Raw genomic sequence first — 27,009 nt, forward strand, 5'->3', positions numbered from 1 at the left:
AATATAGCTCTCTTAAATAGAGCTAGCTCTTAATAATTCAACGTAGACCTTAGTAAAACCATTATGTCGTCCCTGCGCATGGCTATATCGAACAATATTGCTCATTCATACGCAAATTACGTCATAGCCGCCGTAATACTTATTCCCCTAATGAACACTATGAGTTTATTGCGAGCGTATTTTCAGGCGCTTTATCCTCAAACTATGTGCCTCCTTTTTGCGTTCACACTTACTGAAACGCTGTAAAAACTTATGATCTTGACCATTAGTTAAACTAAAAAATAAGTTACCTATGATGCTTTTTTGTTTCTTGATAGGTCAACGTTGGTTTTAATTATTGAACTTTTTTGACCTAATTTAACTGATGAGATAAATCATTAGTCATTACAATTAACAGTGATGGATGGTAGAGAATGCTGTATTGCTATTATTACGTAACTTTGGTGAATGACTATATTGCATTAAATTAATTTAATATATTTTATTACAAAGCTGATTGTAGGTATCACAAACCGATTATCAGTCGGGTCTTCACAAGTCTTTTGTTGTATCTAAAACAAATCACTGCGCGGTCGTAGAGCTCGGAGGGTAGGACATTAATATAATAAGAGATGAGAGTTTAACTTCCACTTAAACTTACGTAAGTTGCCGCCGGCTTTTCTCGCCATTTCAACATAATTGTTTTATTTCTCCACAAACCCCTTAAACTTTCATAATTAATTCGTTTGATCTATCTATTCATTTTCATTTTATCTAAATTTAATCATAATCATTATGGGGCACTTAAGTACATGTCTCTTAACTTGCTTATAATTGATGCCTAACGACAGATTAGACAGCGCCTTGTCAATCTTAATTAATGGTATGTCTTAATTTGGTAGAGCAATGAAATACCTACAGTACGTAAATCGTTTTTGGTCTTTCCGTTTTATGTAAATGGGTAAAGTCGATTATTGGTTAACACGATTAATTCGTCAAGACCAAGATTAGAGAGAGAGTAGTCAAGATTTTGTAATGAATAAATGTACTTGTATCGTACCTATACATAAGTACGTAGTACGTAGCGCCACCTACTACAAAAGTACGTAGCGCTTGCAAGCGAGCTGTTGCAAAATATAACGAGAAGGAATATGACAACAAGTCCTAATATTAAGGTAAGGTAATAATATCTCTTCGTCAGTAGAAGTTATACCTAAGTAATATTTCATAACCACTGTTCTGAACATAAGTAAGTAACCTAGTTATCGATCGCGGTGTTGACTGCATTTCTAATAAATTCCTAATAATATTGGCTGGGACTAAAGCTTGTAGTTCTATTCCTTCAGTCACACGCCACTAGACACACGTCTCTAATTTGGTACCGATAGTATACAAAATAAACGAGGAAAACGATAAAGTTTAACGGTAATTCAACGGGCTTTGATTGTTAATCAACATATATTTCATTCTTCATTTTTACAAGTGATCGTGAAGCTTGGTTTTATGAGGGATATTAGAATCAAGGTACAAGAGCTTGTTGTTAACAAATTACGAGTGCCGGGATTGTGTTAGCGAAGGATTAATTGTTTGTTCTGTCAATAAAACGGATTAGAGAAAACGCGGACCGAGTTTCTGCGCGGTAACGTCGCGTGCCATATGCAAAGAGTGTTTGGTTTGGACCTACTGTACGTGTAGTGGGAAGTTCTTGACCACACCATCAGGAGTCAGGCGTTCAAGAGGCTGGTGCCGCTGGTGGTGGTGGGGCAGGTGTAGGATGGAGCGTGAGTGGTGGCAGCTGACGCCGCGGCGCGAGCTGTGCGCGCTGCCCGAGTGCCTGGCCGCCGTGGACTCCAGGGTTCGTGCCCATTTCAGACGCCTCAAACACCTTTGTTTGTCAGTGTTGGTTAAAGCCGTAGAGGGATTGTACAGCGACTTGTAAAATTGCATGGACAGATTATTTTGAATGAATTAATTTATAAACTGTAGTACTGAGTGTAGAGGTACCTACAATGTATATCATAATTTGGCTAATAGGTATATATTTTAATGGAGCTTAATTAGATTTAAGATTGCATTCGAAAGGCAAAGGCGGTTGCGGTTGTTTATTGATATCACCATTCTACTTTTCAGTGTTAATGATAAAAACGTACCTAGTGTTTAAACAATTACCTGTGTTGGTGGCTAAATAAATTTGCTACTAACAGCCTACATTGTTATGTTGTTAATGTTCTAAATAAAATAGAGTGAATTAATTTATGAAACCATAGCCACAGAGACACTTTGTACAAATAAAAGGAATTGAATACGTTCTGTATGTAGCCTTGAGATTAACTTGAACAGACAGACAGACTCCAGCAGATGGAATGCGAACTTAACACAAGTATCCAATCACTTCATATTCCACCTACACCGTTTTGATTTACACGGTATCCGGACACATTCTTTCGACGTCAGAGAAATTCTATGTCAATCCATAAACGTCACTCGCGTACCTATAGGTAAATAGAAACATTTCAATATCTAATTCAACATTCAACTGTGGCCCTAGTGAATAAAGGTACAAGTCTCGGGCAACGTAGTTGTAAAAGAGCGTAAGCACATATTTTTGCGGCCTTCAAAGAGTAACATATAATTGCAGGTGACTGTACTTGTCACGATTTGGACATATTTTAATAATTTCCCGTTATTACTTACACAGTCAGGTGGGCGTGGGATTGACGCGCCTAAAAGAAATCAATTTGTATTCATTACATTTTCATTTAAGCTCACATCCAATTTATTCTGTTTTAGATTGATTCAATTTTCCATGACGCGTGTACACTTAGGTGCCGCGTTGCCGAGTAAACAGGTAACCTAACGCGATTAAGGCTGACATTCGAGTTTGGCTTTTACTGAGTCAACATAAGGTCTTTGATATTAATTAAGTCCAGAGTACAAGAAGTATAACGACCTCTTCGCATTTGGTCGTGACGTCATAGCCGCGCCTCCGGCGCGGCGGCTTATTTTTATGAACAATTTTCATTTCAGACTCTATATAGACAGGGTTAGAGTAAGTAGTTATTGTTGCGTTGTGTGTATTGTAGCTCTAGAATTGGCATGCTTGAGATTTATATTCGGTGTAACTATAGCGAAACTTGAAAGAAAAATGGTAACTCAGTCTGTTTTAAGAATGCAATTAAATTACCAGGAACGAGGTAAGCCCCGGTACCCTTTGATCGAAAAGAAATTGCGTCATTACTTAATCATGGCGATTTTCGCTTGAGGTAAATGAAACTGAAATATTTAAAATTGCTTTATAGGTATAAAACTCTGTCTTTTACCCTTCAGCAAACTTGTAGTTTAATTTCTAATTCTGCCTACAGCCCTGACACTCACGCGAATATTCATTTTTGGTACGATGCCGATGTTTAGAATGGCTGGATTTATGACTGCTTTTTGGGCAAGTTTCGTATTGAAATTAGATCTAACAGTTCTTAAGTATCTGCTGATGGATTTGTACATGTTAAGTATTATCATCAATTAAAATGTATAAGTATGTAGGTATTAAATCGATCTATCAATTTCATAGTCGCGTTCAACAGACCTACATTTTTATGATGACCGGTCAAAGTCCCACTGTGACACGCGATTAGCGGGAATTGACGTGATTTTATTCGCACTTTATCCAAACCAATTTAACTTCTAAACTCCGTTATAACAAAATTGGACTCTATATCCGTGGTTTAAGTGCTGCGCCGGCGGCATAGTTAAGTATGCGGCTTGAAGCAAGAGTGTTGAAGGTCATCAGCGGTCACCTTCACCGCACAGCTGACTGTTATCAAACGGTACGAACTCGTTTCCGGGGTCACTCATACACGCCGTACAGTGTCAGACTGATTTTTAGGGTTCCGTACCCAAAGGGTAAAACGGGACCCTATTACTAAGACTTCGCTGTCCGTCCGTCCGTCCGTCCGTCCGTCCGTCTTTCTGTCTGTCACCAGGCTGTATCTCACGAACCGTGATAGCTAGACAATTTTCACAGATGATGTATTTCTGTTGCCGCTATAACAACAAATACTAAAAACAGAATTAAATAAAGATTTAAATGGGGCTCCCATACGACAAACGTGATTTTTGACCAAAGTTAAGCAACGTCGGGCGTGGTCAGTACTTGGATGGGTGACCATTTTTTTTTTGGAATTTTTTCCGTTTTTTTTTTCATTATGGTACGGAACCCTTCGTGCGCGAGTCCGACTCGCACTTGCCCGGTTTTTCTTCATCCACTTGTCACCGTCAACTTTGTCTCAACTTTATAATTTCGTCGCGTGATTGGAGACTTATATAAAAGACCTAGACGTTTCGCAGAGATAACCTTCGTACGTGACACATGAGAGCTAATAAGTAGTATTTACGGCCAGGTCACGACTTTTTCGCTATAGAGCTAACTGATCATCAGTTATTTGTAGAAACGGAGGAATGTTATCCAACATATCTATGCGTAACTTGGGAAAAATATTTTCAAAACAAAAGATTTACGATTAGCTTTGAAAAGTTAACAAGGAGGTAGACGGGAGTTTCGTGTCACAATTATGGTACCTTAAAAGAAGTTTAGTGATAACATGGGCTCGTTCATGAATTAATTACAAATGGAATATATTATGTATATAAGGATGATACTAGAAGCACATAATATTGATGAGGTACGCAGGCCATTTACCGTTCAAAGGTTTCTTCGTTGCACATTATTTCAGTGTTAGCACACAATACGTCGTAGGTACCAAGTAGGTAGTTAACACTATAATGCCTCGACTATTATCGTAGGTAATTCAATTGTTCAAAATGCAGAATTTATGTTTATAAATTATAAGTACGATTTTATTTAACGTAGCTTGTGGTATCTTAGTAACATAACCAATAGTTTAGAGGTGCACAATATATTTAGGCAATAAGTTTGTCATATGTATGTTCATGTACATATTATGAAATTAAGCAGATTTAAAGTAACTATATAATGCATTTTATAGTTCAGCCATGCAAAACTGACTCAAACTGCTTGCAATAGTCGGAATGTAGATAGTCTGCAGTTGTAAGTTGTAATAAGGAAGTGGCCGGTTACTACACGTACGATTCTAGTATTCTCGCCTTCTGTGACTTTCTAGGTCTTTGTGTAGACAATCATAATGTGTTACGTTTTACGCTTTCTATAGAGATAATTTAGGAAGTCATCGTTGGAACTATACTTAGTACATTATCGAGATGTGATATTCAATGGAATGTTTGCTATCGCATTTGTCTAAATTACAAATTGCTCGGTTTTAAACAATGACATGAACGATTAGACCTTTAAATGTGCAGCCTTGCGAATAATTGACAGATTGTGACAAGGAAATGCATGACTCACTATAGTAACTGGTACTGCATTGTAAGATGACGTCGAAAAATGGCATTGAAATTAAATGATCTGAGGAAAATGTAGGATTCCACCGGGACTTTTATCTGCAATATCAACATTCGATACATATGTTGTTTGCTAACAATCGATCGCATTGTCTTTTGTTTCCGAACTTCCACTTCAGTGGCATTGTTTTTCGTCGAACAAGGTATTCAACAAAGGCGGTTGATAGATAAATAGGTACATAACCATACGTCGTTATCGCGGGGGCAACAACGATTTGACAGTAGTGAAAGATTATGACAAATAAATAATAACAGAAGTGACATTCCTATCGAGTAACGTTTATATTTACCTATGGGTTCAAAATGTAGCAGAATCGAATTTAAATAAAAGTTTGGTCATATTTTACTAATATCACATAAAATACTTTCAGAAGTAAGTAAATACTGATATAAATAATTAAATACATTGGTGACTTATTTTTCAAGTTGACTGACACGTTGACTTATAGGTATACGTTTACAAAGTGAAATACAAGATTAATTGACCTTTTCCAGCGAAAACTTTATGCTAGATATGAAGAACATCTTAGAGGTTTAAATGTGTAGGCAGTATATTCCACTTTTACAAAACAGACGTTCTGTTACATGTGTTCTTTGACAGGCTTGTTTTTGCTCCCGCGATAACGACGTATGTACATAACTGAAAGTATAATTACAGAATCCACCAATGTCGATTGAAGTCAATAGAACGCCTCATACATTAGTCCTAAAGAAAATACAGAACAATTCTTTAATTTTAAATTGTCGTGACTGTCGCGTATTGTATATTTGTGACTAAAATATGTGAGTGAAACCGTAAAACAATTATTATTTATTTATTCAGTTGACAAACAACTAAACATGCTAAAAGTTACATAATTAGCGATACTATAAATACGAGTAGGTATTTATTGGGGGTAAATAGATAGCTAGAGTATTCTAGCATCCAGAAACCCGGACGCGAAAGTGTCCATTGTAGAAAATTCAATAACCTAATTCTGCGACCACAAATTTCATTCGTATTCATTTGAAAATAAAATTGTCTTCTTTTGAATTTGAGTAACCCTGTTGAGTACATCAATAACTTACTCGTAAAAATTTATATGCCCATGCGATGTTGTGTCTATTATGCATTTGAGTAGTAAAGATACTAGATAGGTATAGATAGGAATTTAAAGTACTTACTACTTACCTAGTTCTCCAGTCGTGATCGTCTTCCATTTTACATTAAGTACCTACATATGTTTCACATTGTAAATATATAACACGTTTTGTTCGACAGGGCTTGGCGTTCACGATCGAGGAGCGCCAGATGCTGGGCATCCACGGGCTGTTGCCAGCTCGTGTAAAGAGTCAGGAGGAACAGGTGCAGCTCTGCAAGCTCTCCATCGACCGCTATGAAGAGCCCTTGAACAAGTACATCTACCTCATGGGACTCTTGGTGAGTAGTATTTCAACCTCCGGAATAATATGGCTATAAAAAATAGTGTTTCTTTTGTGTTCTCGAAAGTCGTGGGTAATAATAATAACTGGCGCTAATCTGAATGCTTTTTAACTGACATTTATGAAAAATTAGACCCTAATACAGAATATGTGTTTATAAGATTTGAAGCTAACATGGTCATTCACACTATAAATATACGTGCATTTATTAATGTAGGTATCTTTACTAATCAGAAAGTCTAAATATCAAGTGTACCACTTAAAGTTGAGCATAGCGGCAGACAGTATCAGGAAAATTATGGTACCTATTAATATGAAATTACCTACAGGCACAACTCTCAGACAAATTACTTAAGTACTTATTATGTGTAGGATCTTTATCGTATTATTATTCTGCAGTGATGAGTAGATTGAAACTTACCGATTATGGGTTATCTGCAGGACCGTAACGAGCATCTGTTCTACCGCTTCCTCGGCGAGAACGTGGCGGAGATGATGCCCATCGTGTACACTCCCACCGTGGGGCTGGCCTGCCAAAAGTACGGGCTCATCTACCGTCGCCCGCGCGGGCTCTTCATCACCATCCACGACAAGGGACATGTCTACGACATCCTTAAGAACTGGTGAGTGTTGTTAGATTTTTTCACTCCCATTAAGTATCTAATTCTATTTGAAAGAAAATTACGTATTTATAAATAAATCTCATTACAAAAGCTATTTATTCTAATTATACTTTTACTATGATATTCAAGGTACCGCGGCGGTGGCGGTTGCGTAAATAGGGCAGCTAGATGGCATTCACATAAATTCTGCATGATTCCATTTCTACTCTATTTTTTTCGTAATTAACTGTGACAGTGTTCTCCGGTGATAAATGTAAGTAGAGGGCGTTTTCTAAAGATTGGTATTTTGTGTTTTAGGCCTGAGACGGACGTCCGTGCGATCGTGGTGACGGACGGCGAGCGCATCCTGGGCCTGGGCGACCTGGGCGCGTGCGGCATGGGCATCCCCGTCGGCAAGCTGTCGCTCTACACCGCGCTGGCCGGCATCAAGCCGCACCAGTGCCTGCCCATCACGCTAGGTCAGTACTGTACGCTGTAGCACCGGGCCAGGACCCTGGGCGTGCGGAATGGGCATCCCCGTGCAAGCTCTCGCTGTACTCCAGGGCCCATTTCTCGAACTGTATTAGTTTAATAGTATTAGTGAGTTGCCATGGTAACCCATACGATTTGACAGTTCGTAATACCGTTCGAGAAATGGGCCCCGCCCAGGCCTAGTATTATTAAGTGTACGTCATAGAGGCAATATTAAACTCACACTTTGTATGTTACTTAGGCTTACATTATTAATTACTTCACACTACATAGTTTACTGAACATGCACGAACATTATTTGTTATTTAAGTACGTCTGTTTTTTTGTTTGTAACAAGTCGCTGGCCCAATATTACACATTCCATGTTTCACTTATATCGAACTGAAATTTGAACATTTGTCATAGTGACATTAAGTCCAATTTCAGCTATCTTAGTGACAATGTAACATATAACCCTGTAATATTGGGCCAGCGAAGTGCGTGGGCGTCATTTGTTCTCGCGCCAATTAAATTACTCTACTCCAGAGCTACACTTCCTCATATTTTGCTTCAATACTTATTCAATACGGTAATAGTTAAAAAGCAATTAATTGTAGGGGTGCAATTATAGAACGGGAAATATTATTTGTCAGTAGCAAGTACCTATAAATTTACGATCACGTGAAAATATACAGCCTTAATAATTAGTTAAGTGCTTGCTGATAAAGGCCTTCTGTATCTTATGTAAACATATGTAAATCGTTCTAGGCAAATATTTAATTATTTGCATTTGAAACGAAATCATCGGTCACGGGTAAGTTACGGTTCGTGATTTAAAGGCCGTGATTAATCAGCAGGCATTACTAATTATACCTACTCCGATTATCAGTGTCATAATAAAAAAAATCAGTTTCATTCAGCCATAGCCGGACACAGATCGGTTTTATGAAAGAAACAAAGTTCTTGGCTAGCACCTCATTAGCGCCCCTCAGGGAGTTTAATCGCGAGGTACCTAAGTAAGACGCGCAGTATACAGGGCGCCCCACAGCTATGCCACTTGGAGGGAAAGTACCTTAAATATTGTAGATGGAACATATTACTGAAAGAAGACATTATTTTAATTTAAAAAACCATTTAAACTGCATTCATAGATTTTTAAATAATTACATGGTTGAACCGGGAATCGAACCCGCTATACGAGAAAAAAATTACCCTGTAGCTTTATCATACCGATTGAAAGGCTTCATCATAAGGATTATTTTTTTGCTAAATAACATAGTGTCAGAAATAAAAGGAAGACCACCAATTTTAACATTTTTAATTCATAATTACTCAATTTAATTTATCAAATGCTCAAAATGAGCCCATTCTGTTGAATACAAAGTCGCACTCTTTTGATTATTTCGCTAAATTTCACATCAAATGTTAAAATTCATGATCCTCCTTTTATTTCTGACACCTAGATATGTTATTTAGCAAAAAATAATCCTTATGATGAAGCCATTCGATCGGTATGATAAAGCTACAGGATATTTTTTTTTTCTCGTGTAGCGGGTTCGATTCCCGGTTCAACCATGTAATTATTTAAAAATCTATGAATGCAGTTTAAATTGGTTTTTAAATTAAAATAATGTCTTCTTTCAGTAAAATGTTCCATCTACAATATTCAGGGTAATTTCCCTCCATGTGGCATAGCCGTGGGACGCCCTGTATAGTGCGCCTTTTTTAAACTCGCGCCCCCATACCTACACGTGCATAGTTACAGTCCGAGGCCAATAAATTAGGCAAGAAAAACCCAAAATGTTGAAGTAGGTATACACTGAGTGAGAGTCAAAGCCTTAATTCCTCTAAAGTTCAAGGCTCATTAAGTAGCTTTGAACCGGAAAAGATTTGCCAATAGCCCAACAGGCCAGAGTTTAACAAAATGCAATAATGTTTCCAGACGTGGGCACCAACACCCAGTCGCTCCTGGACGACCCGCTGTACATCGGTCTGCGGCACAAGCGCGTCCGCGGCGCCGCCTACGACGAGTTCGTCGAAGAGTTCATGTGCGCCGTGGTGCGCCGCTTCGGACAGAACTGCCTCATCCAGTTCGAGGACTTCGCTAATGCTAACGCTTTCAGGCTGCTCGAGAAGTACCGTGGCAAGTGAGTGACGAAGTATGCATTGTTTGACCAGTTCGGGTTTGAAGTAGTACGCCGCTTTGGGCAATTTGACCGATCTAGTTCCACGACTTCGCCGATCTAGTTCGACGACTTCGCCAACGTAAATGTTTGGTTGTTGAGAGTTACCTTAGCAAGTGAATTTAGTTCTGATTAGGTAGGTGCTTAAATTAATTTAAACTTTTAACAGCAAGCATGATTATGTTAACCCAAAGCAAACTTACGTGGTTACATAATTATACTTACCTACTTTTTTATAGGATAAATGATGTATGTAGACACACTGAAAAAATCTTACTTTCTCTACACTCTACAGTACTTATGCATAGCACGCTACTTAGTGTCTAAAGTGTCGTAGATAAAATAAATACGTATTAGTGCTTTATCTAGGCATTGATTTGTGTCGAGTATCTACTCCACTTAAGCAATTGTAAGCTAGTTTGTTACCTCGTTGGATGTATGGTCAAGGTTTTTCAATCAATAAAATGGTAACATGTTAATGTAACATTCATATGTGATAGGTCTGCAATAAAATGAAATGATTGACGTTTGTCGTCAGGTACTGCACTTTCAACGATGATATTCAAGGCACCGCGGCGGTGGCGGTGGCCGGGCTTCTTGCCAGCTTAAGGCTCACCGGTACCAAGCTGTCGTCGAATACCATCGTCTTCCAGGGCGCTGGCGAGGTGAGCTTCACAAATTATATCTTTCAACGACGACATACAAGTCACTGCGCCGGTGACGGTGGCACGGCTGCTGTCTGCTGTGACTACCGGTTTTTCAAATTTTTATTTTTTCTTTCGTTTAACTCGAATGGCTAACACTGACATTTAGAATTAAGTGATTCGACCATGAAACTTTTAGCTCCACTATAGATATATTACAAGACCTAAAATCTCTCACGTTTCAAAAAACTCTATACGAGCTACAAATATAAAAAGTTAAACGCTAACGCGTTATCTTTCACTTGTCCAATTTTCCCTTATAAGTATTAGTTCGTGTCTTATTAAAACGTAATCGTTTTCCCAGGCTGCTCTCGGAATCGCGGAGTTATGCGTGATGGCAATGAAGGCGGAAGGCACAAGCGACGCGGACGCGCGCGCGCGCATATGGATGGTGGACTCCAAGGGCCTCATCGTGAAGGACCGGCCCGAAGGCGGCCTGAACCATCACAAGGAGAAGTTCGCACAAAATCGTCCCACCATCAAGACACTTGCCGAAGTCGTTGAAACTGCCAAGCCTACAGTGCTTATCGGTAAGATTTATTGATTATTACGTTATTTTCTTTAGGGCTTATTTAACTTTGATCTGGGTGGTCCACCCCAAGAAGCTCACAAGCAATAACCGACTCGAGGTTGAACTCACCACATCTCACCATCACAAAATAAAATTGCGCAGGATCGGTCTTGAGAAATTTATGCGTAGCTGTTCTGGCTCCATCATTACTAAAGATACCTACCTACTCGTTGAAAACACATAGAGGACTAAAGTTGCCTTTGACATAGATGTGGATGTGCACCTATGATGTGGACAGTCCAGGGAGTAGACTTCACATTTTCATCATAAATTAAGGTCATTGTGAAAATTTTATTAGTAACGTAGGTATTTTAAAGTGTTAAATACCTATTCCTAATTCGACTGTATGGTGCTTAGGTGCGGCTGCGATTGGCGGAGCGTTCACGCCGGCCATCCTCCAGCGCATGGGCGAGTTCAACGACAAGCCGGTCATCTTCGCGCTGTCCAACCCCACCAGCAAGGCCGAGTGCACTGCCGAAGCCGCTTACTCCAACACCGGCGTAAGTTTAACCCCTGGAGCGCCCCAGAATTACCGTAGTATGGAACTCCAGCACCAGCACACGTGTCTGTGTAGGGCGCTCCACGGGTTAATAAATCACGTTGGAACTGAAGTGCCAGCCATCCATTAGCGCAGCGGTCGGCAACCTTTTAGCAGCCAAGGGCCACAGTAGTTAACGAAGTCGACGCGGGCCGCACTTTGGTAATATTTGTGGCTTTAGCAGACATTGTCGTTTGTCAATATTACATACAAAATAGCCAGGGAGCCTCGCGGGCCGCAAGCGAGAGGTTTGCGGGCCGCCTGTTGCCGACCGCTCCATTAGCGCAACAAGCTAAACGACAACCCGATCATGTTCTCGCTGTCCAACCCCACCAGCAAAGCCGTGTGCACTGTCGAAGCCGCTTACATCTACCTTGCCTTCCCGCTGGAAAACTTACGACAACGTGCCAAAAATATGTACACACTATCTGTAGGTATAGGCAATAAGGTCGAGTAGGTACATATATATATTTGGTACTTTGTCCGTGTCGATATTAAATACCTACCTTGACTGTACAGATAGGTACCTAAAAAGGCATAGAAGTTAGTACATACCTACCTTTTTTCTGCAGCTGACTGTACATTGGTGATCCTATAACGGATGACGGTCTTGAACAATTCCGAGTGAGGTCGTCGTTTCGAGTATATCTCCGTTTTGCGAGGTACTTACACAAACGAATCTGTTATTTACACCACCCGTCAATTTAACACGGCGCAAATGGTTGATAACTTAAAAGGGAGATGATCTGTTCCATTTCAACCTCAAGTCAAGTGGGATCGTTAGGTATTTTTTGTTAACAATGATTAAAAAGTATCCGGGCGGTTATCAGAGGTGACGTTCGGTGCCTGACTTCGGTGCCAATTTTTTTTTTAACTTTACCATTTGTTGTAACCAGGACCGCGCGATCTTCGCGTCCGGCTCGCCGTTCCCCGAGTACCGCGCCAAGGACGGGCGCGTGCTGCGGCCCGGGCAGGGCAACAACTCCTACATCTTCCCCGGCCTGGCGCTCGGCATCATCTGCGCCGGCCTCATCGACATCAGCGAGGACTTCATGCTGCTGGCAGCCGAGGTATATCACTCTAATTTATATTCATTTAGTTAGTCCTTCCATTTGTTACTCAAATTTGGTAACTGGGGAAAATAATCCCAATTCTTTATATTGTACCAAACGGGATTAATTTAGGCCTTTTTTGTATTAAGGAACAGGAAAAAATAATCCAAATTAGTGCCTATGACTGTCGGTCTAACATGAGTTGCATTCTCGCGCGCGACTCCATACATCTAGCGCGACTTCAAGTGTGGACTCGCGCGCGAGAACGCAACTTATGCTAGACCGCCTGTTCTCCTTTCCCGAGCATAAATAGGACGACAAATCCAACGCATTAATGGTGTCTGATAACAGATTAAAACAATTAAACCACCTTTGCAGTCCTAACCATGTGTGAAATTGTGAGCCTTCTTGGTCACACAATTGGCTAGGCAAGTACTGGCATCGCCGGAAGGTCTACTCTGACTGTACTTGGTCGTAATGTAGCAAATATGTTACAGTCCTTGGCGGAGATCGTGTCGGACGACGACTTGGCGCACGGCGGACTGTACCCGCCGCTTGAGACCATTCAAGACTGCTCGGTCAAGATCGCCAAGAAGATCGTTGAGCGCGCCTACAAGACTGGTGAGTCGAACTGCATATAATTTATACATTAATGTTTTGTAAAAATCTGCTGTAGTTGAAGTGGTGCAAAAGAGCACCAAAATCTATAAAAAATACTTTTTATAACGCCTTATATTAACTTTGACGTTTAAAATAACACTTGCACGTCTGTGCTATAAAAACGCTGCAGAGTTAAAGCCGTAACAGACTACTTACCTACCACTTTCTCGCTCTCACTTTTGGGTGCGGCGCACCAAGGTCGCGGTGCGGTGCGATAGTCCGTTACGGCTATTATCTTGGTCTGACTCTAGTTAGGTATAGAATTTTCCGACCCACTAGGTCCTTAAGTTGCCGAACGGATCCCAATTATTGACCGAAGCGAAGCGAAGGTCTACGTTTTGACTCGGGCATTTTGCTTTCGTATGTCCGGATGTTCTCCTCTACAGGTCGCAATTCTTAACCGATTCTCGTGAAATTTTGTGACCGAATTTTATGACTAAATAAAATTTTTTTGTCAATCCGGTTTTTGGAATTTTTTAAAAATGGCGGAGTCGTGATACCTGGCGCCTAAACAAATAGTCGTATCGATATCATAAGACTTTTTTCTTTTTGAAACATGTTTACAGAGTTAATAGCAAAAAATGCAGAAAAAAATTATCGCTGGTTTAGGCGGTATTTAGATATTTAATTTTAACTAATTTTAATTTGAGAAGGAGTAGCTAAATTTCGTCAACCCATCTAAGAACTATTTGGCTCAGTTTGTAAACGTTCGCTTTTTCTGTTTGCACAGAGGGTCTGGGTTCGATCCCCAGTAATTGTATGCTGGGATATTATAACTTTTTGTATTTTTTTACACATAAATTTCGTATTGTTTTTCTTTAATTTACTATACACCGTGTTTTTATTGAATTCCGTTAACTTCGGGGTATAGTTAAGTACGTTTATAAGAACTAAATGGCATAGTTAATTTTCAAAAAAAACATTTTTTTTGTTTTCTTTTTTGTTTTTTTTTTTGTTTAAAAAGTAATTAAATGTAGCATATAGCGTTGTTGTAACACGGGCATTACATTTAACTCAACTAAACAAGTGAAATCTGTGACATATCAATGTCATTTCGTACATCAATCGACCGAGATTGTACTTAAGTTTAGTAGCAAATGTATGAACTCATTCTAAACACTAATCAATATGTAAGCCGGCCCTAAGGCAAGTGTACACGCTTGTAGAGGCCTTATAGTAAAAAAATAAATTATGGATTATCTCCGAAATGGACTTAATTAGAACATCGGTGTCTTTGAGAAAGTTACTTGATTTAAGCTCAGGAATGCACCCTTGAAATTAACGGAAATCAAAAAAAACACGGTGTATTTAAAGCTCTTAGCACCATGTTATTTCAAGCTCTGCTCGCGAGGTCTACAGCTCACAGAGCCACTAGTTTTTAATAGGTATATTTTATTTCTGGATACTTAACTAGGGTTAGACTAGCTTTTAGCTTAACTAAAGACTAGATTATTAGGTACCTAAGCTAAAAAGCTCTATCAGACGGGCACAAGTGGGAATACCTACACCCATGGTCTAATAAAACATGGTCTTCTATTCCCAGAGTGACACGGGCCTACGTCACAATAACATTGCCACTTTATTTCAACATAACATGTTACAGGGGTACATTATACCTATGGTTAATAAGTTAAAATATTTCTTTATAATATTATAATTTTCATTTATATGTATTTTATCTTAAATTTTACAATAATACTTACTTACATCATTTTTAATTATTCGTTAGCAATATCTTCCGATTCACGAATGAAATTTCAGACGTTCGGGTAATTCTGTTTACATTACTGGCAACACAGGATAGCGCTGTCACATTTGACAATTCGGATCTAGATAACTTCATGCCCTGACCGTCATCCTTGTCGAACGCGTGTTAATTGTTATTTCCTTCTCGCTCAGTGTCAGCAGTCGCAGTGTTTTCCAAACTTTTCACGTCGTAAGCTTGGTAATTAATGTGTAACTGTGAATTAGTTTTTCAAACGTTTGTCTTGTATAGATAAATAAAGTTTAATTTAATACATTAGATTTGTTTTATTTTACTATGTTTCTACATGAATAACTTAAAATTAATGCCGTTAAAATAATTTTCACCGTTGGTTAAAATTCTCCCACATTTTAAAGTTTGAGAACCTGTAAACAGCATGATGACGTAGGCCCGTGTCAGTTAGGTCATACGCGAATCTCGGAATAGAGTACCAGGCGGAGTATATTATTATACCATGCCTACACCAATAGTTCGAATAGATATCTTGCCTTCTAGTTTTAGCGTTTTAAGAACTTTCTAGGATTATTTTGTACAATAATAGTTAGTAGTATAGTCACCTGTTCTAATTCCACCTCGCGTCGGCGGAGGGTCAACGTCACGTCTATTTTCGGGGCGTCGTGACGAATTATGTTTTGAGGACACATCTGTCGTGGCGCAAAACCGTGCCAAAATGTCAATTATAAATGGCCAAAGAAAACATATCTGTGATTTGTAATGAATTTGTCTGCAGTTTTTCTATATTCAGACGTCAATTAATATTATTGGCATTCCTAATTTAAATAGAAAAATTCCGAAATACTTGCCAAATCTTGGAAAAAGATGGAAATAGACTTAACTCGTTTATTAACCCATCTGATTCACTCTACGTAGGTACGAAGTGTAAATATCATGAATTCATGTGGGAAGTCCTATTTATTTACGTTATATTAGTACCTATTTTACCTGAACGAACTTATCTTATGTTAGGTAACTTCTACATATATATTATCAGTTCCATTAAATAATAAGTAATATTTATTTTTGCGCTCCTAATTAATTGCACTTACGGGCACTTCATCCTTATTATTGATTGGAATCTTTTTTAATTATTTTTTGTTCACATCTGATGATACCTGCATTCACTATTCTGCCTTCTTTGTTTATTCCTTCCACTTTGTCTTGTAGGTAGGTTCCAGAAACATTACAAACCATCCAAGAACCCTTCGGCCTTTCCCCTCCCTCTGGATCTGGCAATGTTTTTTTTAAATATATACATTTTTTTAATTCGCAGGCAAAGCGACTGTGCAGCCGCAGCCGCTGGACACGGAGGCGTTCATCCGCGCGCAGATGTACGACGTGCGGTACGGCAACGCCGTGCCCCCCGTGTACTCGTGGCCCAGCGAGCCCCGCGTCGACGTCGTCTAACCTATACTACCAGCCTACCACCAACCCGGCGATCACGAATCACTAACTAACCTTCTATTTAACTACACAAGGTTCACTGTGTGTATGTAAATTCAATGTGGTACAGATGTAGTACAAATGTGCTGAGCAACTTTCTTTTGCGCGTAAAGTTCAGTATAATAAAGATCGTAATTAGGAGGTAAATTAGTGACTAGTGATTTATTGTCAGTATACCTTGAAGTCGCTTATGTCATAGCTTGGTACAATAAAATTATCACTCCGGATTTTCCAGATATGTATTAACAGTGGTAAAATTGGTATAAATTGTTAATTACAACGACTTTAAGGGTACCTATGTATGTGTGCTATGGGACACCTTTCTTACCGACCCAAGCTACAATAAGCATGAAAGCAGTTTGCAATCTGTGATGCAACGTATATATTTATATAAACTTAAGTTTAAATTTTTTGAAGAAATATCTACTTAATATGAATTTTCAAACAAGTTAAAATTTAAGTTAAGTGCATTTACGTGCCGAGTAGGCATTTTTGAGAAAATTGTTAGTGCTTTGCTACAAATTATATAAGTAAATTAAATTATCCCTGAACTGCAGTTACTGTAGAAAAAAGATAACAAAATAAATAAATAGTTAAGGCACTTCTATCTCCAGCAGAGTCAGTGTTCAACATACTTAACAAATGCCTTTTCTGAAATCAGCGAATATTATGTAATCGTTACATTTATCATTCCAAAATATTCTTGGCGGTGTTTAAATCATTTCGTATCTCGTTATTTATTTTATAATATATGACACTATTGTTGGTGTATGTGTAGATGATGTGTAGAGACAAAATTGTGTTGAAATTATTTAGGTGTACACCTATGATTATTTTATTAACTACCATAGACTGCACTAACTAACTAAAAATGTTTTCAATTAAACCTTGTATTTATTGTTTTAGTATATCGCAAGTAGTTCCAGTTTGATGCATTTCAGACGTTGTTTTTATAATATGGGGCATTATCTATGAAAAGGGACCTTATTGTCGATGGCGCTTACGCCGCACCTTGTCGCGCGGTATTGTATTTATATCGGAGCATCGTCAATAATGGCGTAAGCGCCATCGACAATAAGGTCCCTTTTCATAGATAACGTCACATATATGTACTTAAAGTTTTCCATCATTTGACGATGATATTTACGGTTATGTCGGTCTATCTTCGAACAAAGATTTCTATTAGTTGTAATTGGTGGTTATGTTTAAGTTACCCGGATCTAAATTGTGATTTATAATATTTTTATATGAGGTAGATTTTATAATGGCTCAGGTTTTAGCTCTGTTCCTTTTAACTGTGTATACGCTGAGATAAAACTAAGCAGACGATTGTGTGGATGCTACACGGCATTAACGAGGTATTTATAATAAAAATTAAGAAATGTTCCACGATCTTTCATTTATAAATTCAAAATTATATTTGAGTATTTTTGATATGGAATATTTATATACATATATATCCTACCGATGGGGACTAATTACTAAAGAGCCTTACACTGGATGCATATGCGTAGACGTGCACGTTGTAACATACTAGTTTACGATACAAGTATGAAATTCGCAACGACCGATGGGAGTGTTTTAAGTCAAAGTTAAATATTTTACTGCGTTTCATGTGTACATTTGATGCTTATTTATAGCTTAAAGCTAAGTACAGTCTCAACACGAACCCTGAGAGGGTATCAAGAGTTGTAAATTACCTATTCGCACGTGTATCGAACGTTCTACAGTAGATAGGTACATATGGCCCTTTAAATTTTCGACGTAGTTACGTTACGTGCTTATTATAGCAGAGGGTGTCGTAATGGAGGACCTGATGTACTTTTGATCCTTGTCCTTATGAAAGACGGCACACCGCTTGCATGACGTATGCGTGTACTTACGGCTCCAACGTTTTAGCGCACGCGCACGTCTACGCACACGCCGCCTGATGTGTGCTCTGGCCATATCGTGCTCCTGGTTTGATAGTTGAAATAGATAGGTTGGATTTGAATGTACATAATGTGCCGTTGTCCATAGGATGAATGAACGAATTTGAATTTGTGTTACATTTTGCCAATCTTTTACATTTAATGAAGCTAGGTTAATACCAAAGAGAATAGAGTGTATAGAGACGGATTGTCAAAGTAAATTATGTAGCCACTGTAAATTTACTGCCATCTTTCGTCAGAACATAAAACTGTTAGAATGCCATTTGACTTTGATCCTTTTTCTTTCACTGGTATGTGTCAACTTATTAAATATTAATATTAACGCAATCTACTATCTATTATCTTTGTTAATACTAAAACCACTAAAACAATTGTTAACCTTTTGGACGCCAATGATCGATATATCCGCACCGCAGCTTCAACGCCAAAGACCGATTAATCGGCCACAGACCACAGAGCAACATAGACCTACGTGCATATGCATAGTTCAATTTCAGTTTTGACACTTCGGTGACAGCTTTTGTATTTGACACGGCGTCGAAAAGGTTAATAGGGAGATATGTCTCCCACAAACTATTTCACCAGGTTTTGTGCCTCTAAATTCTGGTAACGCATTCTGACGGTTATGTTATGGTGCTATAGTTTGTGCAGAGCTTGGTCCGATCTTTATAGGCGAAAGAAAAAAGGACTTGAGGTCAAGTAAAACTACAAATTACACTCGGTAGCCGTGTGCCTGTCTAATAACCATAATTGTCTCGACCTCGCGTCAGTAAAAATGCATGTGTAATTTCAGACCGACAGTCTTTATTTTGAATAATTATTTATAAATACAAATGAGAAGTACCGATTCACAACAAATTACCTAGATTACAATGTTCGACAAAATAATGATCACTTATCACTTCATTATAACGATCTATGTACAAGTTTGGAGCGGGCGCTCCATAGGCGCGTCGGCCCGCGGCCTCCGGCCTCGCCGCGGCTCGCGGGTCCCCGCCGGCCTCGCGGCCTCCCGGCCCCGCGGCCGCGGCCTCACCGCGACAGCGAGTGCGAGCGCTCCCGGGACCCCGCCGACCCGGCTCCGGCTCCGGCGCGTGACCGGTCATTGCCTGTAACGTGCACCAAATAATTACTAGACGTGGCCTATAAAAAATTAAGTAATCGGGAAAATAGGCCCTCTTCGTCCATTATAGCACTAGGTGCAATTATTTAATATCGGAGCGACATTAAATAAAATCTACACCCCATTCCGACCCACGTTATTGAAATTTGGAAAGACAGAATATCAAACTACCTAAGTCGGAAACGAGAAAAATAGTGATGATAGTGTCAGAATTAAACTGTTTAAAATGAAATGAACATCTTTCACAATTCTTTTGTTAAGAAACGGAAGCTTTAAATAGTATTGTAAGTATTAAAATGATACTTAAACATAAAACAACCAGGTATATAAATACGGAAGCGAGTAGATTAAGAGCACACTGACAACACATTGTAAACATTCATTTAAAATATCATGTCGCACTATGGGTTGGGTCATTCACCAGCAATCCCATTCCCCTGGCTCTACATATTCGCAAATTTCCAGGAGAGCGGAAGCTCAGCATTTTGGTTGTAGATGGAACTTGGCACGGGTCACTAAAAACGAGATGCTAATAAAGCGGCATCTCCTGGGAATTTGCGAATAGGTAGGGCCAGGAGAATGAGATTTTTCAGGAATGACCCGTTTACGTGAAAACATAAAGAAGCTTCAGAAGCAACTAGAAGTGAAACAGGCCTGACCTAAGGAATGATGGCCTTGTAAACTGGTGTCCTATAACAAAAAACCATACATCATAATAATAACACCGTATCTGTTCAAAGTAGCTTTAGATACTTTGAAGCAGACTGCCTTAAGTGTGTCTTATACAGCGATGTTGATTATGAGATCACTGTTTTGTAATACAATGTGACTGTTATGTACATTGAATTAATGATTTAGATTATCAAATGTGAATCACCACTGGGCGATGGCAGTGCACCTATGACGTGAAAGGTACATTAACATTATGTTATGACCAACATCAACTTGAAATATTTGTATTTGAAACAAAAAATTGTAAGTTGTCATTATGGTAATTCGAATCTAGCGTCGACATTGTGGTACCTTTTGATTGAAAACGTAAATTTATGCCCCGATTACTACTGTCATACCGAGTGTAATGACACTTTTTTGTACAAAACACAAACATAGTACAGAATAGACAAAATAAAGGCGAGGTAATCACTTTATACATAGCGCCTATTTTATCGCATCATATTCCAGATTTATTCACCACAGCTGACGTCAGATTCGCATGAACTAAAGATCTGTTTACAACCTAAACATGTGTCAACAATCTTGTTGAGCCTATCATTGTGTAAATAAAGTTCTCTCATATCAACTTGTATGAGACCATTTGCAATTCTGTCGCACAGCTGTTTAGGTTTGCAGGTGTTCATCAAGGGGTACTACATCGTAGGTGGTCGATAAAGTTAATTTCTAATTGCTTTTTTTTGTTTGTCGTCGATCAAGTCGGTTTACGCTAGTTAGTATACGGACCTAATTTCTGGTGTGTGGGCAGTTTGCTGAAGAAGGGATGCTTGAGCGCCTCGCGCAGCGTGATGCGCTGGCTGGGCTCGTACTCCAGCATGCGCGTGATGAGATCAAACAGCTGCCGGTGCTCCTCGCTGTTGCTTTGTTGGTACCTCTGCAGGAACATAATGGTGGCATTACATTACTAGGTTCATCTAATGCGGTGGGTATATCGGTCAGATCCACACAGCACTCCGGTGTGTGAGCCAGACAGCGCTAATCACGTGCACGGCTATGTCCCGTTCGCACACCGGAGCTTTAGGTTTCCGTGTGGCTACCGACTTATGTAATTGCCGCATAACTCGAGTAAAAGTCGTAGTCTAACTACATACTTCGATTCGCATTAAAACACATGCTGAAAGTAATGGGGATGTCGGTTTGTCGAAAAAAGAAATCGTACAAATCGACGGCCAGGGTTAACTTACTTATTATATTTATAGAGCATTTTCCAATTGCTCCGACGGATGTAGCATTGAAATAGCTAGTTAATTTGGCACTAAACAGAAGGTAGTCGGCAGTTAGAAACACCTCAATGCATACACAGCGGATTATCTTTAGTCAGATGCTTATCTAAATTAACTTTGTTTATGTTAGAAATCGTGCAATCAGGGCACCAGTCAAGGGTAACGGAAGTCTTACGTACGCAATGCGTGCCGCATTCTATGTGGAGCGCGCACTTCAGTGGAGCATGAAGGGCGACAGAACGGTTACTTACTAATAATGGTTTGCAATTTTCTCTGACGTATCTGCCGGCTGATGACTTTTCGTCCCAGTCTAATTTGCCGTGGTAAAAGTATTTCGTTCTCGTTTTGCGCGCCATTCTGGAAATATACAATTACAGTTCAGTAACACAAAATAAGAAATAAACAGAATACGTCATGTTCGCAACGTCTGTGAGTAAATATCAGATTATCAAACTACACAACGGGACTTAATCGCGATTAAGTACCGTTGTGTAGTTTGATAATGTTTAATAATCGTGAACGTTTAAATCAAATACCAGATTGTTACCAAATCAAACAAGTTATATGCTAATATTAGTCTGGATTAAGGAATGCCCTGTCTAGTGTGTTTTAATAAAACGAGGCCGATCGCGGGCAAGTTGTAGATAAGATAGTGTTTTGTTTCAGAAAACGGAGTAGGTATGAATTATCATGCCTATTGTTAGACGCTAGAAAGAGCTGGAAGTAGACGCTGAAGATCGTGACAAATGGACGATTCTTCTGCGAGCCCTATGTCCCTAATGAGGGATAACAGGAATGCATCATCATCATCATTGTTAGCCGCGTATTATTCATTATTGTCAAATGCCAGCAACACCCGCTGTCGTATTTGCCCAAATATTAATGAGTCGTCTTATTCCGACATCATCATCATCATCATTATTCTTAAGAGCCTAGCTCTTGTCGGCGGAGTAATCGCCATTCCGACATATATCAAAGAAAAATAAAGCCACGCGACAACGCGCTAGCAGACCGCGAAATTGATAGAAAGAAGGTCTTAGTCTTAGTTTTCAATACAAACACTATTGGAACCGGGAATGCCCGGTCCTCGATATACAAATTCAGTAGCGGAAGCATTCCCTACTGATGTGGTGGTGCTGTGGAGTGTAGTGTAGGAGTATGAGGTGGAAGGGTACCTGTAGGGGATGGGTCCGAGGATGCGCTCCATCATGGCGAGGTGCTCGCGGTTGTCGTGTGTCTGGAACAGCGTGATGCCGAGGTGCAGCTCGAACATGATGCACCCGATCGACCACACGTCGCACGGCTGCGACCATCCTAATTCTGGAATATCACAAATGTACTTATTACTTACTGAAATAATATTATCCTTTGTTTAGACGTTAACGTAGGCGTAGGAAAAATCTGCACTTCTGCACTACATATTTCATTTCTACATATTTCTGAAATATCAGGGTAAATTAGATTAAATTTGCAGTGTGAATTATTCTCACAATTATTTAAAATTACTTGTCATTATATAAGCCCGAATACAGTATAATTTAATCATGAAATGAAAATAGCTTTAGTAGTTATTCATGTTCACGCTAATAGCATTGATATTACATACATGAGACATTATAAGGCAAATAAACAGATAGTGGCTGTTTAGAAATGCAGTAAAAGTAGATATGAGAATTAAGGTCAAAGTATGTAAGGTCATATGTAACGCAAGATAATAATATTGAATAATATTATGATGCCCTTACATTTATCTAGAATGGTATCATGAGATTATATCATGGACATTTTACCGTGGTTTGATAGGAAAAAAAAATAGCCGTAGTGACACAATAATCACCTCGTCTTGAATAATCGCCATCAATTGTTTTTGTACATTTATTTACATAAATACTCTCATTTATTGAACAGGTCGAACATTTGATTCTCATCAAAGCTGACGTGAATTAAAAGAATATGTGACAAAATGGTCCGTATACTCTGGCGAACCCACTTGTCAGTAGAAAAAGGCGCGAAAATCACGTAGGTAATTCAAATTTTCTATTGAAGGTCAACTCTTCTCGCCTCCTTTTTTGGCTTTCCAAACTGTACGTGTCTACGAATCGTGATATCTATAATTTATTTAATATTTCATTCCAGTCAGCTTCGGTGAATCAAGGGCAGAGTGTATTGATGAAGCATTAGTATCGGTAGTTACCTAGTATGACCTCGGGCGCTCGGTAGTGGCGGGTGGAGACGATGGTGGAGTGGTGCTCGTGGTCGAAGGTGGCGCTGCCGAAGTCGATGAGCCGCACGTCGCTGCGCTTCACACGCCGCAGGTCGTGCTTCTGCAACCGCAACGCACAAGCTTGTACCGACCGTACCCGTCGCCCATGCCTACTTATCTTAGGGCCATCGTTTTGATTATGCAGATTTCGTTATCCCGTTCACTGGATTCGACGAATATTATCTACGGTTCAAACTCGAATAGGAACTTTACTATTTTGGCATTAGTACTCCTAGCCTAGTAGGTTGTTCAGGTTCTGACCGGAGTAAAATAAACTCAACAAATTATAATACATAGTCATCTCCTCTCATCTGTTTTTGGGAAAAGATTTCGTTGTCATAAGGTCGTATTTAATAAAAAAATGTTTGTTAATAATGGTACTTTTCACTATACCGACGAATTTATTACTACAATCACTAAACCTTAGTCCCCCGCCGCGTCTGTCTGTTTGTATATCCGCGACTACTGAACGGATTTTCATGCGGTTTTCACCTATCAATACGAGGGTCTCACTGAAAATGTCGGGAATAGAGAAAACTATCGCATCTAGACAGTCAATCTTTATTTTAATGCATACTTAAACTCAAACTGACCACGCATATAAATTTTCTTTTGAAAGTAATCATTCTGTAATGCACACGGCTCATAATCCCAAAGTCCTTTTTGTATGGCGATTTTGGGGCCTTAGTGGTTTTGTATGAAATTCGTGGAGTAGCCAACGGAATTGAAGTTTTTTTTACAATATATATATATATAAAAGATTTTTTTACTGTTGTCATATCAATATTTAGGAATGTCGAAATCTGCCGATATGCAACTTTTTTGGCAGTCTTTTTAATTAACAGCACAAATGCGATTTTAATTTTTGACGTCGCTTCGGAATGACACATGCTTCTTTAAGATCACCCATGGGATAAAATGAATGAGTGACTTTCATATTTAATTTTAACTGCAAACGAGCGTACGATGAACTCTAGTTCATAAAAAAATAATAGAAGCCCATTGTAACTTTTATTTGTTCGCTGAGGGCATATTGAAAACCGTTTAAAAATATGATCCGAAAAATCACTTGGCCAAAAATTCAAATAATGTTCGACATACAATTTTCAAATTGCCAGTAATTCTTAAATACAAATGACAACCAAATGGAATATACCTTAAAAGTTTTATAAAGAGTTACATTTTTATAAATTATATGCCTCTTTCTATTATGTTATTTCTAAGTGTCCCATTCCCGAATCTTTCAGTGCGACCCTCGTAGAGTGATTCTTGAGGATGGTTTAAGTGTATAATTTATTAACCCGTGCGAAGCCGGGGCGGGTCACTAGTAGTTAATAAAATAACACAACTCCATAAAGTCAAAGATTAAATGGACCAATTTTTCCTCATTAGTGTTAATATTATCAGCCCGAATACAAACGGGGACGAGGGTGCAGTATGTATACATAACATAACAGGAAATATGACCACACAGTTGATAATAATAATGAAGAATGGAGAACCCTATTATGAAAAACAATGTTAGGGAAAACCAGAAACCAAAGCAATGCAATCTTGAGTTACGTTACAGTGATAATATTAATGAAACCAATTCGTGATATTAATAAGCTCACAGTATCTAAGGGCTCATTTATGCGAGAACTCGCATGCGAGTTTCATTACATTGCGGGTTTTGATCGGTCGGTTAAATTGGACGTTACCAATAGTCCGCAATGTAACTAAAATCGCATGCGAGTTCGCGCGCCGTCTAAATCAGCCCTAAGTCTGTAAGTGGGCGAGACAAACATCGGAGGCGTACGGATTCGCTCAATGAGTCGCGAAAGTAATATTAGATTTCGAGTCATCAGGTATATGTAGAGGTGTAATATTGAAATGTACAGTTATATACAAGGTATCATAAACAAAAACACCTAATAAATTGCGAATAAATCTCCTATCGTCATTACTGTTTACCATCGTAAATCCTGGCGTGTTTTCATTTCAGTTTGATCTACCAACAGCAGTGTCTGAACTAAACACTACCTTGAAAAGCATTTAAATAAATGGCATATAATGGCCAACAATTTTCCTCGTTTACCCTATTGTTAACGTGAATTTTCACAACACGCGTAGGTACACGCCAGGTTATAAAGAGTAATGTAACGCGATGAGTATTGTGCATGGTAGCCGTCCCTCAGGCGCTTGTCCGTACCTTCTTAGAGCTAGCGTACACACTGAGCACCTCGTAGTCGGAGTCCACGAAGAGGATGTTCTCGGGCTTGAGGTCGGTGTGCGTGAGCTTGTTGTCGTGCAGGAACAGCACGGAGTACACCAGCTGGTACGCGATGTGCCGCACCTGCTCCAGCGGGTACGGCTGGTAGTTGTTGTCTTTCTGCAACGCCATATACGTAACACGTTAAACACATCATCCGCGCTCAACGTTTAACTAGTTTTGGTGAATGAGTAAACTCAACATTTTACAAGCGAAATATACAAGTCCGAAAGAAACTATAGACGCCTGGAGAAAGGACACTCTCTTTAAGTTGCTTTCTAATGAGCTTTACAACTGACAATTAGAAAAGGCGTTATCGCCGCGACAGACTATGTCTGAAAGTAAATTAGGCAATAAATTGACACGCTACGGTTCTTTAGTATGCGAGATTAAATTTTAGCAAAAATGCACGGTATGTGGAGCGTGACGGCATTCGCCAGTTTCTTTTCACGATGTATCTTTTATATAATTGTGTAATGCATGGATTTTACTTATTTTTCTTTAAGAGATTAATTAAAATGAAAGGTAGAACTCACCAGAAAATCGAATACGCTTTGTCCGAGCATTTCAAATGCGATGCACATGTGTCCGTGGTATTCGAACCAGTCTAACATTTTCACACATAAGCTGAAAGAGAAACAACAATTTCCGTTAGTACATTTG

The 27,009-nt window shown here is 39.1% G+C and overlaps 2 protein-coding genes across 12 annotated transcripts in view; one reads left to right on the forward strand and one right to left on the reverse strand.

Moving 5' to 3' along the window:
• Positions 1 to 17,431, forward strand: part of LOC134806044 (NADP-dependent malic enzyme-like) — a 50,669-nt gene extending 33,238 nt beyond the window's left edge. For both annotated transcript variants that reach the window (XM_063779249.1, XM_063779248.1), the window contains exons 3-12: positions 6,677 to 6,835; positions 7,279 to 7,460; positions 7,758 to 7,918; positions 9,853 to 10,057; positions 10,632 to 10,758; positions 11,102 to 11,327; positions 11,726 to 11,868; positions 12,803 to 12,976; positions 13,456 to 13,579; positions 16,654 to 17,431. In XM_063779249.1, coding sequence (XP_063635319.1) covers positions 6,677 to 6,835; positions 7,279 to 7,460; positions 7,758 to 7,918; positions 9,853 to 10,057; positions 10,632 to 10,758; positions 11,102 to 11,327; positions 11,726 to 11,868; positions 12,803 to 12,976; positions 13,456 to 13,579; positions 16,654 to 16,787 — 1,635 coding nt within the window. In that variant the 3' untranslated portion in view covers positions 16,788 to 17,431. The remainder of the gene's footprint in view (positions 1 to 6,676; positions 6,836 to 7,278; positions 7,461 to 7,757; positions 7,919 to 9,852; positions 10,058 to 10,631; positions 10,759 to 11,101; positions 11,328 to 11,725; positions 11,869 to 12,802; positions 12,977 to 13,455; positions 13,580 to 16,653) is intronic.
• A 2,107-nt stretch (positions 17,432 to 19,538) lies between these two features.
• LOC134806059 (serine/threonine-protein kinase Doa) overlaps positions 19,539 to 27,009 on the reverse strand; it is a 70,781-nt gene continuing 63,310 nt past the window's right edge. For 8 of the 10 annotated variants that reach the window (XM_063779269.1, XM_063779271.1, XM_063779270.1 and 5 more), the window contains 7 exons: positions 26,883 to 26,973; positions 26,287 to 26,466; positions 24,027 to 24,156; positions 23,008 to 23,152; positions 22,084 to 22,189; positions 21,336 to 21,483; positions 19,539 to 19,863 (listed from right to left, as the gene is read on the reverse strand). In XM_063779269.1, the coding sequence (XP_063635339.1) occupies positions 19,787 to 19,863; positions 21,336 to 21,483; positions 22,084 to 22,189; positions 23,008 to 23,152; positions 24,027 to 24,156; positions 26,287 to 26,466; positions 26,883 to 26,973 (877 nt within the window). In that variant the 3' untranslated portion in view covers positions 19,539 to 19,786. Of the gene's footprint in view, positions 19,864 to 20,536; positions 20,568 to 21,335; positions 21,484 to 22,083; positions 22,190 to 23,007; positions 23,153 to 24,026; positions 24,157 to 26,286; positions 26,467 to 26,882; positions 26,974 to 27,009 lie in introns of all 10 variants that reach the window. The other 2 variants (XM_063779265.1, XM_063779264.1) reach the window with 2 other exon arrangements.

Source organism: Cydia splendana, chromosome 2 (genome assembly GCF_910591565.1).
Source record: "Cydia splendana chromosome 2, ilCydSple1.2, whole genome shotgun sequence".
Lineage (NCBI taxonomy): Eukaryota > Metazoa > Arthropoda > Insecta > Lepidoptera > Tortricidae > Cydia > Cydia splendana.